The sequence below is a fragment of the Candoia aspera genome, chromosome 14 (genome assembly GCF_035149785.1).
Source record: "Candoia aspera isolate rCanAsp1 chromosome 14, rCanAsp1.hap2, whole genome shotgun sequence".
Lineage (NCBI taxonomy): Eukaryota > Metazoa > Chordata > Lepidosauria > Squamata > Boidae > Candoia > Candoia aspera.
Window position 1 is genome coordinate 8701572 of NC_086166.1, and position 18504 is coordinate 8720075.

At 42.9% G+C, this 18504-nt stretch overlaps 1 protein-coding gene across 1 annotated transcript in view; it reads left to right on the top strand.

Annotated features, from left to right (window-relative positions):
• The window catches only part of SNX29 (sorting nexin 29), a 171901-nt gene extending 157387 nt beyond the window's left edge, over positions 1–14514 (top strand). Inside the window, exon 21 of the mRNA XM_063314834.1 lies at positions 14104–14514. Within this exon, the coding sequence (XP_063170904.1) occupies positions 14104–14233 (130 nt within the window). The 3' untranslated portion in view covers positions 14234–14514. The remainder of the gene's footprint in view (positions 1–14103) is intronic.
• Positions 14515–18504: the final 3990 nt, after the last annotated feature.

Here is an 18504-nt window from a genome sequence, read left to right on the forward strand (position 1 = left end):
AGGAGGAGGGAAGAACAAAATACCTGGATTTCCTCTCTAGTACGAAAGTTGCTATGCAAATCAGATCATGCCTGGAATGGTTTTGGCTCTGTTATAGCGAAACGGCTTTTTTCCCCCTCTAGAGAAAATATTTATTATTGTGTTCTAAAATGTTACAGTAATATTCCACAGGTAGATGTGTAAAGTGAGTGGTTCATTGCCTTGGTAATTGTGAAGAAAGCATTCTCCTCTTTAACAACAAGCACTTGTTGTTAACTGCAGAAAACGAAATCATACAGAACATCCAGTCTGCTGCTTTAGAAGACACGCCACCCTCTCTTGGAACTTAAGATCTCTCTGTTCCATCCCTCCCCCAAAGTTGTCAGATCTGCTACTACTAGGCAGCATTGTCTTTTACTGGGCAGTGGTAATGGTATGTGGGAAATACCTTGGGAGATGGGGGGAAGAGATGCTGCCAAGGGAACAATCAGATAAGAGAGGGCACAGCCCACAGCTGGATAGTGGATGGGGCAAGAGGCTCAGAAGGGACCCTCCCCAGTTTCTTGGGCTGTAAAAGTGACAGCAGGAGATTTGTACTTGCAAGATTCTGTTAATGTAGCCTTACAATAAAGTAGAATTAGCTCATCTGATCTTGTTTCCTGTCTGGTCCGCCTCGGAAGGCTGACAGCAGCGGACAGAACTTTGGCAACGAGAAACTACCCAGGGAACAGTTCTGCTGGCCAGGCTTCAAACACCTGATCTTTAAAGAGCAGCAGCAGCAAGTTCTAGGGTAGGAGATCCGATAATGAGGAATCTTTGCTTCATCTTAAAGTCTTTCCAGAGGTAAAGTTGGGGCACTGAGAAAGAGCAGGAGGAAGAAGGTAGATGCCTTCAACTTATTGATTTGGAGATAGGCCGTGCATTGCTGGAAGAGCCAGTTAGTTGTTCCTGGGCCAGAGAAAGGCAATAATCAGCAAGCAGAATCTCACATACTTTGGGCTAGTGATGTGACTGGATGATGCGCTTGGCAACACTAAGGGAAGTAGAAAAAGGGAAGACAGAGGGGTTGAGGGGGATCTAAGAGGTTAGTGGGGGATCCTTGGAAGATCTGAGAGTTGTTCCTAAAGAAAGGTTAAGTTGGTGAGTGTTTTTCCTTGAAATCCCCAGGAGTTGAACGGGACACAGCGGCACACAAGTTGCTTCTAAACCGCAGTATCAGTGTATGTGAAAAAGCAACCGTAGCCATAGAGATTTAAAAAGATACCTTTTTAAAATCTGCTGAGATCTTATTTGGTTCAACCAGGAGTCGGCAGCCCTTTTTTGTTTTTTTATGCCTCTGCCAGAGCTCTTCCAAAGATAAACCGGTGCAACTGTTCACTTTTTAAAATACTCTAAGGAATAAGCTAGATGCGTTATGTCTCTGAATGGCTTAGCAGCGTACAGTCCAGGAAGGAAGTTGTAATTAAATATTTGCAAATGATTGCTGATCCCTCTGTCATATAGCAAGTGCTTTTTATTTTGAAAATCATGAGTCAAATCCCAGGAAACTTTAGAGATTTGGGGAAGGAGGAAGTTTGGCTTTGGAGAAAGGATCCACCAGAAAATTTGGCTGTATTCTGCTTTGGTTAATATGGAACAGATAGTATTGCAACAGTAGGCTCCCTGAGTCCAGCTCTCGCAGCCATATGTTACTACGGGGAACACCATTGCTTTAACTATGCGGACCTTTGTTGTCAGTGTGATGTCTCCGCTCTTAACTATTTTATCAAGATTGGTCATTGCTCTTCTCCCAAGGATTAAGCGTCTTCTGATTTCCTGACTGCAGTCAGCATCTGCAGTAATCTTTGCACCTTAGAACTGTGGTGTTGGAGGAAAATTCTGAGAGTGCCTTGGACTGCCAGAAGATCAAACCAGTCCATCCTCCAGGAAATAAAGCCAGACTGCTCGCTTGAGGGAATGATATTAAAGGCAAAACTGAAATACTTTGGCCACATAATGAGAAGACAGGACACCCTGGAGAAGATGCTGATGCTGGGGAGAGTGGAGGGCAAAAGGAAGAGGGGCCGACCAAGGGCAAGATGGATGGATGACATTCTAGAGGTGACGGACTCGTCCCTGGGGGAGCTGGGGGTGTTGATGACCGACAGGAAGCTCTGGCGTGGGCTGGTCCATGAAGTCATGAAGAGTCGAAAGCGACTAAACGAATAAACAACAACAAGGCTCCCTGAGTACATCAGCCTGATGTGCTCATCAATGTAGTCCTAGATAACTGTTAGCAAATAATTGGCTAGTAGCAAATATTAAACCCAAGCCACCTCTTAAGGGCAAGTAACAGCATCATTTTTGACACATGTGTAGCTGAGTGAAGATGTAACTTCTCGCATACTCCATGAAGCAAAAGGGACACACCTGAGCAACCCAGTCAATCTTTCTTGCCCTAAGAGTATGAGAAGAAGGCTTCCTTCCTTCCACCAACTGTTGCATCATTTATTTCGTGAAGTGTAGCATTTGAAACATTTTGCCTCCGGGGGGCTGGGGAGATTTGATGGGCCTTCTCTTTTTAATGAAGAATCTAGCTTCTTTCTGCGAAGAAGCTTCTATCAAGCATTTTAACTGCTCTGTGTTCCTTCTCTTTCATTGTGTTCTTTCTGTTTCTCCTAAGACCAAACAGGCTGGCTGTGGGCCTTTTAAAAAGTTAAATAGTTGGTAAGGTGAAGACATGATGCCTATCTTTGTATGGAGGAGACTGAAGACTTAGCTACCAGATAGTGGCTGAAACAATAGCTTGCGTCTCTTTCTTGAAATGGTCCGGTGTGCCCAAGAGTTCCTGTGGATCTTCTGTAAATGCTAAATAAATAAATTGTGCTTATTTAGCACAAACTATTTGTGGCCTCTTAAATCCCATGCAAAGCTTCATAGAGATTGATGGGGAAACTCCCTGTGGTGTGTCGGGGTTCCAGTTTACAGAATCCCTGGGCAACACATCTGGAAAGTGCCATGTGAGAGAAGGCTGTTCTGGAGTTACAGCATGGGAACTGGTGCATCCCTTCTAGTGGAAGCTGTTAGTGTGTTGGGGGAGGTCCTTCCTATTCCAGTTCTTGTAGCTTTCATGTAAATAGCACCAAAGAGCCTTTTTTCTGTTCCCCCTCCCTCCTAAGCTTGAATCTGTGCTTGCTTTGAAAGACATTACCATGCAAGGGAGACAGTCCTGATCTAGATGGACGTACAATCTGACTTGACCTGAGGGAACGCCTGGCGTTTCTTTGGTACAGAGGCCAGATTTAGTGCTGGCAAAACTCTCTATGAACTGTTGTGCTTCAGCCCAAAGACTGTTCTGCTGTTTGGACTGCCATTTTATTGTTGTATTGTTTCATTATTTTTTTGTAGGTGTATTTACTCTGTTGTGGTTTTGTATTCTTTTTGTTAGGTTTTCTTTCTTTTTTTGGTTTTGGTTTTGATAAGCCACCCAGAGTCACCTTGGTTGAGTTGGGTTGGGTTGGTTGTCTCTTTTCTTTCTCTTCAACATTGGTGGTCTGCTACTTAACTCTAGCTGTGCCACCCCAGTCTGCCAGTAGTGCCACCCTGCCTGCCTTGTCGAAAAAAAGACCGTCTGCTTCACCCAGGGCAACTTCTCCCAGACTTGAGAGCCATTCTCATCTCTCTAGCTTCTTCCCTTTGAAAGTTCTCTACCTTCAAACCCAAAGAAAGATCTTTCTCCGACTTATCTTGATGGCTCTTGGGGATGCTTTGAATTGGGGGAAATCTCCTACAAGCTGCTGTGTTGTACCTTGAAGAAGATTTTGCAGTGGACATCACCCAAGCGTCATGATTTTGAGCAAGAGAAGATCCCGTGTGTGCCATTCCGCAAGAGCAGAGGTGAGACTGAAAAGCATAGCACCTGTCAAAGAGAGAAGGAAGCCATGCAGGGGGTTTCTTCCCCACTTCCCCATGCTGCTGTTTATAAATTTACTTCGTTTTATTTTATTTAGTAGCAGTTTGCTGACTCTTCACAAGCCATTACCTTTCCTGCTTGGCAAGCAGGCAGGAGTGGGAAACCGACAGGGGTGTGAGTGTGAAGATTGACAGCTTTCCCCCTCTGATTTCCTGGAGAAAATGGAGGTTGTGTGAGTTGATAGATAAAACACAGGGTCTCGCTTTTAACAGCCTTCAAATGAATGTATGTGTTTTAACGCTTTTAACTTATTTTTGCCCAGATAGCATTTTGTTTCCATGGAAGCAGATCTGGCTATTGGCAGCTGAAAATACTGTTCAGCTCTAGTAACTGTTTCTGGGGGAGTCTATCTGCCAAGTACTTCCAATTCCTGTTTAGGCATGGTGGCCATCTCTTAATATCAAGAATGTTCAGTTCAAGGGAGAATCAAGGGCTGGGCTTCTCTCACTAGCAGATGATGTACAACATAGTAAAAAATCCATAGATATTCAGGGTCTTTGGTATGGGGCAACTTCAGAGCTGGTTCTTTCATCAGGAGAGCAAAACAGGTCCTGGAAGGCTCATGACCATGGTGGTCAATTCCTGTGTAGTGGAAAATTGTTTCCGAGCATTACGTTGGAATAAGTTTTGTGTGCTACTTCCAGAAATCATCAAATGCATGGGGAGCAAACAGCATTAGCTGTATTTAATTAAATTTAATTCCAAGGCTACGTAGATCAAAGTTTTTGGCCTGGTCTTGCCTCTGTTGTTGACCCATCTCCACAAACAGCAAGTGTGTTCCTCAGCAACAAGAAAAATGGAGCTCTCCTGTACTGAGGGGTAAACCATGGCTTTCAAACTGCAGAGGTTGGGCTCAATCGCTCTCAACCGAAACTGTGGTTTACAAGCTGCAGCATGGCTGTCTTTGCTCAACGCAGAACCAAAGAAGCTTTAAGAACCGCTCAGAGTCCCTCTTGAAGGGGAGATGGGCGGTAGTAAAAATCTGAGAAATAAGGAAGTAAGGAAGTAAGGAAGTCCTAGAATGCTACAGGACATGGATTACTATAATGCTGCAAACATACGTCCATTGTCCTGGAGGAAGGTTCTATTAGATGTCATGGAGATTCATGCCGTATAGGCCTGCATTGGATTGCCCTGTAAGCCCACCAGTAGCTGATGATGTCACTTTGTGACCAACCGGAGTAAGAGGTTGGTAGAAATAATCAGGAGGTACCTGCCCTGCATCAATACCTTTGGAGCTCATAGCGTCTTTGTCCATCATTGGAACACTTAGCTTTCCACTTTGCATCAAGTGGAACTCTTTCTCTAGCTTTTATTATTATTATTACTATTTTTAAAAAGACATGATTAAATATTGGCTTTCTTCCAAGCATAACCAAGGGCTTCCTCTCTGGGTCGGTGTGAAGATTGTTTCTTGAATTTACCAGCAGGAGGAGCTGCTGTATTTCTGAACAGCTCTGGGAGTTGTGAAAAGAGCTTTCCTTTGTGGACCTTGGATTTTTACCCCCTCCTTTTTTTTTTTTTTTTTGAACCCTAGAGACCACTAACTAGGTAACAATTTCTAGTGAGTTCATTGTGGCCACCTCAAAGTAGATCTGGGCTTATCTAGTCCCCACAACATGAAGTTTCAACCCTAGCCTTAACTGCCCAGTCTTGTTCATGCACTTCAATGTCACCTCCTCCTTTCATTAATGCTTAGTCATATCTTCAGAAGGTTCACATAAATTAGGAACACTGGAAGAAATATCTTGGTGTAGGAGAGTCTGAAGTCTGGACATCTTTGTGTTTTATGTTTCCCCCTTACAGAACGCATGGTCCTTTTTATTTTAATAACAAATCACGATTCCGTTTCGTACAAGGTCAAAGGACTGTGATTTGTTGCAACAGAAATGAGTTAAATGCAGTGTAGATCACAGCTTGTTTTTAGCTGCTGGACTCATTCATTCATTCATTCATTCATTCATTCATTCATTCATTCATTTGACTTGTATACTGCCAAATCCATGAAGACTCATGGCAGTTTAACAATCATACAATCAAAGCATCTATGGTAAAAAAAAATAATTACAGAAATTATAAAATAATAACCAGCAAATAAAATTATACAACCAAAGTACAAAAGCAAAACCAAAATACTTCAATTTGAAAATAAAAATAGGTTCAGATAGAAGCTTTTCCATAGATGAGTAAAGCTTACTCTTAAACCATTCCTGGAATGCTAAAAGTGTGGGGCAGATCTTAATTCCAAGGGAGAGTGTTTAATTTTTTTTTTTTTTTACTGAGCAAATCACGGTTGCACAGCTCAGAGGCCGTGGAGAATTGTGGTCTGGTGTTTACTCTTCCAGAATGGACTTTCCAACCTGGACAAAGTCCCAGCAACTGTGCCCTTCCTTTTCAGCATGAAATGTTGAAGAGCATGAGTTGATAACAATAAAAAGGAAATGGAAATCAAAGTTTATATGGTGTCTTGATGTAGGAAACGTAAGACAGCATTCCATTATTTCTTGCATCTAATGATATCTCCTGATTTTGTGCATTCCCAGAAGTCTTTTTTCAACAGCAGAGAATATTTGTAGCTCAGGATTCAACGGTTGAGTCCTCAGTACTTTCTCTGAGCTTGGTAGTTTTCCTGGAGACATTTCATTACCAGCTGAGGCAACATCATCAATGCATACGGAAGAGCAGTTTTCTGGCTGTTTACCTATAGCAGGGTTTCTCAACCAGGGTTCCATGGCACCCTCAGGTTCTGCGAGAGGTCACTAGGGGTTCCCTGGGAGGTCACAATTTATTTAAAAAAATTATTTCAGATTCGGGCAACTTTACATTAAAGAGACAAGTTTCATTCTTTATGTTTAGTTGAAGAACACTCTGAATGCATCTAGACAGGCCTACCCATGAAACGAATATAATAATTTTGGAACTTCTGACCTGTATTTGAGCCTGAATGGGCAGGGGTCCCCAAGGCCTGGAAAATATTTCAAGGGCTCCTCCAGGGTCAAAAGGTGGAGAAAGGCTGGTCTATAGGTTACCCTAGTTTATTTATTTATTTATCATATTTTTATCACCGCCCATCTCCCTCGTACGGGGGACTCTGGGCGGTTCACAATAAAACAGTTTAAAATTCAATAAAATCATAAATAATATCATGAATCCATAAATATCAATATCAATAAATAAATATAAAATGTACTGAGATCCAAGTAATGGCAGATCTAATACCACCCAAAGGGGAACAAGACCGGCCTTGGCAGGACTAGGGAGCCAACCAACTAGTTGGGGTATGATTCCTTCCTCAACAGTTTCTTGATTAAGATCATCTTTATCTGCTACTGCTCCCTGCTGATCTGGGCATTGACTGCTGGAAGAGATGTGCTCTGGGCTGTTTGTTTCCTTCCTTGATTTTGGGTTGTATCTGTTTAAAAATGCTATGTTGATGGCATTTATCTCTATGGGGCTGTTGATGGCTGGTTTGTGTGAATGCCAAGCTTCTAGGACTTCCCTAGCATTTTTGGCTTGGTCTAGAATGTCAACAGTTTCCCCATTGAAACGGTGATTGAATTAATCTCTGTGTTGAGAGCCTAATGAAATTTCATTAATGACAATCATTCCTTTTGCTGGGGCAGCATCAGGTGCCCTCCAGTTGTTAACCTGAGATCCTCTAGGTTTATGCGGGTTGATGCCAGCAGTTTCCCATATGAAGAGCACTTTTGCTTGTTCTGCTGCCCAAACCCATATTTTTCCCTACCTGGTTTTTCCTGAAAGGAGAGCAAAGCCAAAAGAATAGTCATTTGTAAACCTGGCTATTGCCCAAGAGGGGCAAAACTGGAAATAAAAGGATGGTGATGGACGTAATTTTCTCTACTTTGTCTTTGATGTTTGCATGCTCAGTGGTGATTCAAGAGAAAAATGCCCTGCGCTCTGGAGTTTTATGGCCATGGGTCAAAAGGAGCAAACAAGGCTGTCCTCCAAAACATGCATCCCTGCTAAAGAGCCAACATCACGTTGATGAGGATGATGCAGAGTTTGTTTTATTTCAATTTACTTTTGAAGCGGAGGGGAGGAGTTGAAACGGAACCAGCTATCGCATTGCACCAAAGAATGGCTTTTAACTCTGTCACACTTGACATAACTTAGGATTTTAAGGCAGACCCAGCTGATAACACACAGTGCCCTGAATGGGCTGCATTGGTGATGTCTCTATTTTTAAAATCTGGGACTGGAGGCTCCAGATTCCGTCTTAGGCAGTGTTAGTTAAAGACAGATAGGAATGCTGGTGAAGGTACATTTATTTATTTATTTGGGGTTTTTGTTGTTGTTGTTTTTGAGGTGGGGGTGGCAGGGGACAATGAATAGAATTGTGGGCTGGAAATGTTTTTCACTTCAGGCAGGTTTGGCTTTTTCTTTTATTATCAAAGCTTTATTAATTTTTTTAGAGTCTAATTAAAATACGAAGTATAGAATACAGAACAGATAGAATACCAAACCCAAAAGAAATGAGAAAGACTAAAACACTGCAAAAATAGATAGAAAACATAAAGCACTGGTGACTTCTGACCTTCTTCAACCCAGATATAAAAGCGTATTATAAAAAGATAATCTCTTACTATTAAACAAACATTTAGTAACATTATTTCTCTAAAATCAAACCATTTAACCGTCAAAACCCAAAATCAAAACTTCATTTTTTTCAGTTACAAGCAAATAATCCAAAAGCGGCTTCCAACTAGAAACAAATCCAGTTACGGTGTTTTCTCTTATCAATGCTGTCAGTTTAGCCATTTGCGCCAGTTCCATTAACTTAATCATCCAAACATCCATGGAGGGAATTTGTGGATCCTTCTGTCTTTGAGCGTATAAGAGTCTTGCTGCTGTTATCATAAGCACAGAGTCTCATGCTGCTTCCCAAACCGTTGATCCATGAAGCACAAGAGAAACAGCTCCGGTTTCATTTGTACATCCACTTTGAGAATCTTTTGAATAATAATACATGTATTTTTATGCAGACACCTGGAATTACAGGTAAGCATGGCCTGGGAGAACAAAACGAAGCAGGACATAGGCTGATAGAATTTTGCCAAGACAACTCACTCTGCATAACAAACGCTGTCTTCCAACAACCGAAGAGACGGCTTTATACATGGACTTCACCAGATGGACAACACTGAAATCAGATTGACTACATCCTTTGCAGCCAAAGGTGGTGGACATCTATACAGTCGGTAAAAACAAGACCTGGAGCTGAGTGTAATTCAGATCACGAACTTCTTATTGCACAATTTAGGATCAGACTGAAGAGATTAGGGAAGACCCACAGATCAGCTAGATATGAGCTCACTAATATTCCTAAGGAATATGCAGTGGAGGTGAAGAATCGATTTAAGGGACTGGACTTAGTAGATAGGGTCCCGGAAGAACTATGGACAGAAGTTCTCAACACTGTTCAGGAGGCGGCAACAAAATACATCCCAAAGAAAGAGAAAACCAAGAAGGCAAAATGGCTGTCTGCTGAGACACAAGAAGTAGCCCAAGAAAGAAGGAAAGCAAAAGGCAACAGTGATAGGGGGAGATATGCCCAATTAAATGCAAAATTCCAGAGGTTAGCCAGAAGAGATAAGGAATTATTTTTAAAGAAGCAATGCGCGGAAGTGGAAGAAGACAATAGAATAGGAAGGACAAGAGACCTCTTCCAGAAAATTAGAAACATTGGAGGTAAATTCAAGGCCAAAATGGGTATGATCAAAAACAAAGATGGCAAGGACCTAACAGAAGAAGAAGAGATCAAGAAAAGGTGGCAAGAATATACGGAAGACCTGTATAGGAAGGCTAATATCGGGGATAGCTTTGACGGTGTGGTCAGTGAGCTAGAGCCAGACATCCTGAAGAGTGAGGTTGAATGGGCCTTAAGAAGCATTGCTAATAACAAGGCAACAGGAGATGACAGCATCCCAGCTGAACTGTTCAAAATCTTGCAAGATGATGCTGTCAAGGTAATGCATGCTATATGCCAATAAATTTGGAAAACACAGGAATGGCCATCAGATTGGAAAAAATCAACTTATATCCCCATACCAAAAAAGGGAAACACTAAAGAATGTTCAAACTATCGAACAGTGGCACTCATTTCACATGCCAGTAAGGTAATGCTCAAGATCCTGCAAGGTAGACTTCAGCAATTCATGGAGTGAGAATTGCCAGATGTACAAGCTCGGTTTAGAAAAGGCAGAGGAACTTGGGACCAAATTGTCAATATCCACTGGATAATGGAAAAAGCCAGGGAGTTTCAGAAAAACATCTATTTCTGTTTTATTGACTATTCTAAAGCCTTTGACTGTGTGGACCATAACAAATTGTGGCAAGTTCTTAGCAGTATGGGGATACCAAGTCATCTTGTATGCCTCCTGAAGAATCTGTATAACGACCAAGTAGCAACAGTAAGAACAGACCACGGAACAATGGACTGGTTTAAGATTGGGAAAGCAGTACGGCAGGGCTGTATACTCTCACCCTACCTATTCAACTTGTATGCAGAACACATCATGCGACATGCTGGGCTTGAGGAATCCAAGGCTGGAGTTAAAATCGCTGGAAGAAACATTAACTATCTCAGATATGCAGATGATACCACTTTGATGGCTGAAAGCGAAGAGGAACTGAGGAGCCTTATGATGAAGGTGAAAGAAGAAAGTGCAAAAGCTGGCTTGCAGCTAAACCTCAAAAAAACCAAGATTATGGCAACCAGCTTGATTGATAACTGGCAAATAGAGGGAGAAAACATAGAAGCAGTGAAAGACTTTGTATTTCTAGGTGCAAAGATTACTGCAGATGCTGACTGCAGTCAGGAAATCAGAAGATGCTTAATCCTTGGGAGAAGAGCAATGACCAATCTTGATAGTTAAGAGCAGAGACATCACACTGACAACAAAGGTCCGCATAGTTAAAGCAATGGTGTTCCCTGTAGTAACATATGGCTGCGAGAACTGGACCATAAGGAAGGCTGAGAGAAGGAAGATGGATGCTTTTGAACTGTGGTGTTGGAGGAAAATTCTGAGAGTGCCTTGGACTGCCAGAAGATCAAACCAGTCCATCCTCCAGGAAATAAAGCCAGACTGCTCACTTGAGGGAATGATATTAAAGGCAAAACTGAAATACTTTGGCCGCATGATGAGAAGTCAGGACACCCTGGAGAAGATGCTGATGCTGGGGAGAGTGGAGGGCAAAAGGAAGAGGGGCCGACCAAGGGCAAGGTGGATGGACGATATTCTAGAGGTGATGGACTCGTCCCTGGGGGAGCTGGGGGTGTTGACCGACAGGAAGCTCTGGCGTGGGCTGGTCCATGAAGTCACAAAGAGTCGGAAGCGACTAAACGAATAAACAACAAAATTCTTATGCAAGCTTGGCTTTTTCAAAGTTGCATTGCTTTATTGCCTGCTGGTTGGAAAGTTGGTTCCAACTTTCTTCCAAAGTTAACTTTCTCCACATATCAAAGCTTTTGGTTTCTTTGAATATATTCTTCAAATGTTATAAACTAGGCTGGAGTTATTCTTTTTTTCACATCCAATAATGTAGCCCAAATACTTGTGCAGATAATGGATATTGAGATGAATATGCTATTTGGAATTATACTCATTGGCATAGAGGTTTTTTCCTTTTTCCCTGAAAACCTACATAAATGGGGAGAGTTTCTCAGGACACTAATGCTTATGGCTACTGCCTAGTTTCAATTATTATTATATGAAGTTTCATTATTCTGATCCTAGTTCTTTAACTGAGAATTGTGAAGCCATTAAAAAAATGTCTCAAGAGTTTTCAGTTTTGTTGGCTGTCAATCTGTTTAAATTGAGGAGCAGCTGGTAAGCTGTTCTAGTTCTGGACTATCATGAGAATCCTATAACACTTGTTTACATGATGAATATGGTTTAAGAGTATGGTCTCCTACTTAGGAAAAAAGAGTAGAAGTCTTGCTTTGGTAACATCTGTGTTTCATGTTCCATCAGATGTTCAGATGTTTGATTGGTAGACAGATGCCATTTATAATGTGTACCTCTTTCAACTTCTATCCTGGCTACTCAAACACTATATTGTAACCCACTTATTTATTCATTTGCTTGTTAGACGTATAGCCCACTTATTGTTCTGGAGCTCAGAATGACCTACACAGTGCTCCTCATCCCACTTTTCCCCTTGACTAGACCCCGGTGAGGTAGGCTGGGCTGGGAGAGAGAGTTTGGCCCAAAGTCATCCGTTGAGCTTCTATGGCTGAGGCTGGACTTGAACTCCCAAATGGCCCTCCAACACCTTAACCACTACATCTCATTGGCTTTTCGAGGTAACTGCCTTCCTTCTTCTACATATCTATATTTAGAAAAATCGATATATCATTTCTTCTGCCAATTTCCACTACAACCACCTCCCTGTCAGGTCACCTGGGGAGCTTCCGTGGCTAAGGGTGGACTTGAACCAGAGTCTCCACATTTCTACTCCAGCATCTTAACTGCTGCACCACATGGGATCTACCATGAGTACCTGACTGCACCTCTTGAAGACAGCAGCTGACGATCTATGTCAGTATTTCTCAACCTTGGCAACTTTAAGATGTGTGGACTTCAACTCCCAGCATTCCCCAGCCAGACCTGTGCATGTTCTATTCTATAACAACAGCCATTTCCATTTCCTGACCTTCAGGAAGGCCCTGAAGACTTGGTTCTGCTGTCTCGCTTGGGGTGGGAAGGTGGGTAGCCATTCTTGGGGGTGGCTTGCGCCTTACAGCCCCTCCCACTGGACTGGAATCTTTAGAGCCACTTGGATTTTGTATTTATTTATATTGTATTTTGTATTTGTAACTTGTTTTTATTTTTATGGGATTTTAACCTTTATTGTTATTGTATTAATTTTATTGTAAACCGCCCAGAGTCCCTCTTTTGGGTGAGATGGGCAGTAACAAAATTTGAATAATAAATAAAATAAAATAAAATAAAATAAAATAAAATAAAATAAATAAGGGATAGGATTTCTACCCATTTTCTTTTCTTCCCTTGCCTTGCTAGTTTTCTGTGAGCAGGGGCATCTAGCTTGTTTGGGTTTATGTTTAAAACCCAGATACTCTCCAGGTGATCTTCTAGACCAGTGTTTCTCAACCTTGGCAACTTTAAGATGTGCGGACTTTAACTCCCAGAATACCCAGCATGCTGGCTGGGGAATTCTGGGATTTGAACTCCACACTTCTTAAAGTAGCCAAGGTTGAAAAACACTCCTTTAGACATATAAAATCCTAAACTTCAGTCACACAGCAGAGTTTAAAAACCAGACAAAACAGAAGCACGAAGATCAAAAAGCTCTGTGTCAGTAAGAAGGTGAACCCTTTCATGTCTATCTCGGAAGAGCCTGGGTTTCATGACCTCATCTGCTGTTTGTGAGCATAGGGCCCAACTTTTCCTGGAATTTTGGAAGAGAAGGCTGGAAATAAAAGTAACTTGAACAAAACCAGGAGGCTGAATGTTGCTTTTCACACTGCATCCTGTCCTTGTGGGTGTTTGGCATGGTCGAAAAATGGTTGGCATGTGGGCACACTGCATAGATAACCTTATGGGGTCTTCTGCAGGGGGAAAATGGCAAAAGAGCACAACCCTTCAGTGCCGCAGTTTTCGGTGGCATCTGCACCGTTCTGAAGGGCCACTGGTAAACACTGTTTTCCCATCCCAGCTTGCAGTTGCCAAGTCAATTTCTTTGAAGCATCACTTCCACAACAAGTCCGTCCATTGTGCATCAGAACGGATTGTTCAGCTTTTCAAAGGCATGCATTACTAATACGCATTGTTGTGTATCAATACTTCTATCCATTGTTGGTGCACAACAGAAGCATTGTTTGTTTCAGGAGAGCTGCCTGAATCATCTTTCCCTTTCCCTGGTTTCTTAAAAACTTTGTCACAGAACTTTAGCCCGTGAAGTTGAGTATTGATCGTATTGTGTACATAAGAATGCTTTGTGCCATCGATCGATTGCGTGGTTTGTTACACAAGCAGAACCAAGCTGGTGAGCTGAAGTGCAAAGCCACTTTGCAGTGTTCCACACGCAAACGTGTTGCAAGGATGGGAAAAGAGGCTGGCTGTTTAAAGCACCCATATGAATGTTTGCTCATGGCTTCTTTCTTTCCCCACCCCACCCCCATTTCTTAGTGACTTCCAACCTGCAGGAGAATCTGTGAGCAAAACCAATCACCGGCGAGCAACCAGCCACTTTCCAAGGCTGTCTCGGAGCCATCCAAAGGAACCACGCAATCCGGAACCTCAAAGTGGTGACCTTTGACCTGTGAGCTGTGGAACCTCCAGGTGGTGACCTTTGAGTGGTGACACCTGCAAGGACCACGTCACGCAGGCAGCCAGCCTTTGAGTTTGCTCTGATGATCCAAGCCTGCGCGAGAGGACAGAAGGCAGTCAACAAGAACGGCATTGTGTGTCACCAGAAAAGATACTGTCTTGTTGAAACACTGCATTGCCCAATTGGACCAACCATCTTTGAAGCAGCAGTCCTTTTTCAAAACAGTCAGGGATCTCTTTTGCCCTAGAGAATAGGATGGATGGATGGATGGATGGATGGATGGAAGGAAGGAAGGAAGGAAGGAAGGAAGGAAGGAGTTTCTGTTTCCCTTGATTAAGCCATAGGCAAAATGGCTTCTCTGTCATCTGTGAGAGTTTTTGTAGATCTTTTGGTGGGGATACAGCTCCCTTCACAGTCAGAATTGCCCTCTCAGACTTGTGGATTCATCAGAATGACATTTCCCACAACTGTAATTCAAATTAGCACTATAGGGCTATTTATTTTAAGCCATTTCACCTCCCCTCCCTGCCTTTGTTCCTGCTTGCTTCTTTCCCCAAGTTGGAGCATCAAGCAGCAGCAGAGGCCAGTTTTCATGTTTCTGTGCAATTCATCCCAGATCCCGTAAGGCCGAATCCACAGATTCATTGATGAATCATCCTGCTTTGATGTTAGGGCAGTTTGACATTCATCGTTTGTTTTAAGTGGAATTATTAATGGTGAGTTGCAGAGGGGGGCTGGGAAGAAGACCTTTCCGGAGCAGAAACTTTCCACCTGTTTGCCTGAACTCCCACTATTGCGGGTTTTTTTTTTTTTGGCAGCTGGTTACAAAAGGCCTTTCTCAGCATCAAAATAAGTAGACCGCTTCGGGCCATTCGTTTAATCCTCCTAAAAAAAGTAACCCTGGCAGAGAATCCCAGATGAAAATGCACGTGTGCTGATCCCCTTTAAGTGAAATATTTTCTGGCAAAAATGACTCCAAGGGGGCAAAGTGAGAAGATGGGAAACCTGAAGGGGAGAACATGATGCCAAATTCTCTCCCAGCACACTGCGCTTGCACAGGCAACCAATGGTAACTCAGCCCTTTTTCTTTCCTTAAGAAGCTTTGCTCCACCATGAGCAGGGAGGAAGTCTACCCTCCCTGAGCAGAGCATCTGTATTCTCACATGTAACTATTTAAGTATGTTGCTACTCACTTTATTTTATTGAGCTCCTTGTAATGGGGCTGACACTCCCCTTTTTGAATATCAAAGCACTTTCTCGGTGAAGCCTTTGTACCCGGCTAGTTTTTGCACTCTCCCTGTCACCAAATAATGGAAGCATTCGTAAATTTTCCAGCAAGCTGGTATGCAGCTCAAAGAGCATGAATAATGCAGAGCAGCACTCTTTTGGAGCTAGACCTGTCTGGATTTGCACAGTTCAGTGAGACTGACTGTGAAAACAGAAGACAGGGGACTGAGTTTGAGTCACGTCACGTGCTGATGGCCCTGGCCTGGTGGCCGATCCCCCAAGTTTTGGGGAACCACTTTGCAGCTGAAATCGAGATGATTTAGATGCCCTGCATGAGTCGTTCTGAGCTTGGCTGAATAATGAAATTCTGCATTTCTACTCTTCCCCCCTTCCTCCTTCCAACTGTAAGCCCGCAGGCAGGGCCATGTCTTTTGATCAGAAGTCTACGCCAAGGACTTTTGCTTAGTCAACTCCTTGATCAAAGGATGTTGGAAAAAGCAGTCATGGGAATCAACCAGAGTTTGATCCAGGAACACAGAAGAGGTTATTCTGAAGGAGTAGGACTATCAAGAATGTCTTTTTAAAAATTGTGCACAACGAGACATTAGCAGAAGTGGCATTAAGAGATGGTTTTCTGTTAGGACTTGTGTGCCAAGGACCAGGGAATGGGCAAAAGCTGGGGAAAATATCCCCTGCTCCCAAGGCATCAAATCTGCATTCATAGTTCCTTGGAGGTTCCTAGCTTTGGCTTTGCGGGGCTAGGTTGGGGGTATCCCCTCTTCTAATAACGCAGGGCTATTGACAGGGTACAGTGTCATAGAGGAGGGATTTCCTAGTGTGCCTAGAGTGGCGTTGCTGTTTAGCAGTAAGTAGCCATTTCACTCAGCTCTTCTTGGAACTCATGGGCAAAAGGGCACCATCATGTTGTGCAGACGTGTGCTTTGGAGCACGTCCCATTGATTACAGCTGGACTTCAGCGATGGGGAGATCAGGCTTCGTGAGAATTGAATGTTTGGGGGGCTTTTTCGTTTCCCTGCCTGTGCTCTGAACGCATACTGTAAAACTGTGTTTCTCAACCGTGGCCACTTTAAGAAGCGTGGACTTCAAGTCCCAGAATTCCCCAGCCAGCAACTCCCTGGGGAATCCTGCGAACTGAATTCTGCGAGTTGAAGCCCGCATCTCTGAAAGTTGCTAAGGTTGAGTAACGCGACTCTAAAATAAGACAGCCACAGCCCTGGATTTCTATGTAATTTTTTTTGATGAGTGGTATGAGCTAGGGAAAGGAGAAAGAAATCCAAAGGAAAAAAATAGCTTCTTTTTGGGGGTAGAGAGGGAATGAATCTTCTTCTTTAGTTGTAGCCAGAATATTTCTATCACTCCCTCTTCTTGTAACCAGGTATCTGGTGGACTCCCAAACCTGCCCTGCATAAGGGCTTTCAGTGCATTTATTCAACTCAGCCTCCCGTTAATGGGAAACCGTTCTAAATTGGTCTCAAGCAATGTAATAATAACCATATTGTGGGCTTAACAAATCCCACCTTATTGGAAAGGGGTAGTGATTTTCTAAGATGCTCCTATCTGAACAGCGCTTTGGTGGGGGAGTTGCAGCCAACACCTTGCCTCAATTTTTAAAAAAGGCTGCTCGTTGTAAAACACCTTGATGGAGTTTAATGTGGCGAGCCATCGAGAGATAAGGCAACGGGGCAGTGAATTTACAGTTTGACTCGCACAGCAAGCCCATGCTCATAGGTTTCAGTTTGTTGCTGTGAAATGAATGCTTCATCGTATAGGAAGGGATGTTTAGTTGTTAGCTGTCAAATGAAATGAATAGGAGGGTATTAAAAGGCAGTGTTGGCTGGCCCGCTCACAGCAGCAGTAATGAATGGGATTTGGACTGTGCAAACATCTCAGCCAGTAATGAGACTCTACTTGTCGCATCATATTAATGAGGAGGAACGTGGGACCTGCTTAGAGAGATTTCAGGTCTGAAGAACTGGGACGGGCCAGAGTCAGACATCGTGATTTGAGAATGTGCATGTGAGCAAAAAGATGGGAGTCATCCCCCTTCTTGCAGACTGTTTAGCTTGACCTTCCCTGACTGGGTGCCCTCCAGATACACTAGCCATGGTTGGCTGGGAATTCCAGGGAGCCATTTCTAACTTTGTTTGAGATGCTCAGTAACCACCTTATTTTGTTCCTTTTGAGTTCCCTGGCATCTCTGAGCCTCTTTCCATATTTGAAGCTTAGGCATAGCTTTTTAAGGAGATTAATAAAATAAAGAAGAAAATCCATTCCCTTCATTGCCCCAAGGGTCACTTTTGTGGAAGCGAGCAATCCTCTGGTCCTGAACATTTAAAGCAGGGCAACAGAGAAGATGGATCCTCTGACGTTGTTCTAGATGACTCTCTTGTAAAGCAAAAAACTCAAACCCAACCAAAACAGGGAGGCATATAGGACCTGAAAGATTAAATGATTAATTTTGGCAGGGTTGTTCCTGGTTGTTATTCATGATTTAGACTCTACTTCATCAGAAGCATAAACTGTTACTGTTGGTTGCAAGCAAATGTCTTTCTGGATATAAGCGGGGAAAGCATAAATACTGGGTTGTATCAATGAAATGAGAAATTGCAACCTGTAGCTCATTATTATATAGAGAGATAAATATTCATGTAAACTCAGGATAACACTATGCATCTCATGAAGTAGTTAAAATGTGCTAGACGTAGGATAGTTTTAGAGGATTGAGAACACGTTGTGGGCGTTCTCACAAAATGGCTGTGAAAGTGAAGGGTCTAGCCTAGTTACAAGATGGAATAGCCAGTCATAACATCTTAATCTTTGGATTCTGTAAGCTGCCCAGAGTCTTCTGGAGTGGGCAGCAATAATAAATGCAGATAACTAAATAAGTAAGTAAATGTGCCAGAGGATCAGCTGCTCTTATCTCTTATCTCTCCCACCCCCTCCCAATCCAATCTTCTCTGACGCTCATTTTTTTTTTTTTCCTCTGGGCAGATGGGCCCATCTCTAAGCAA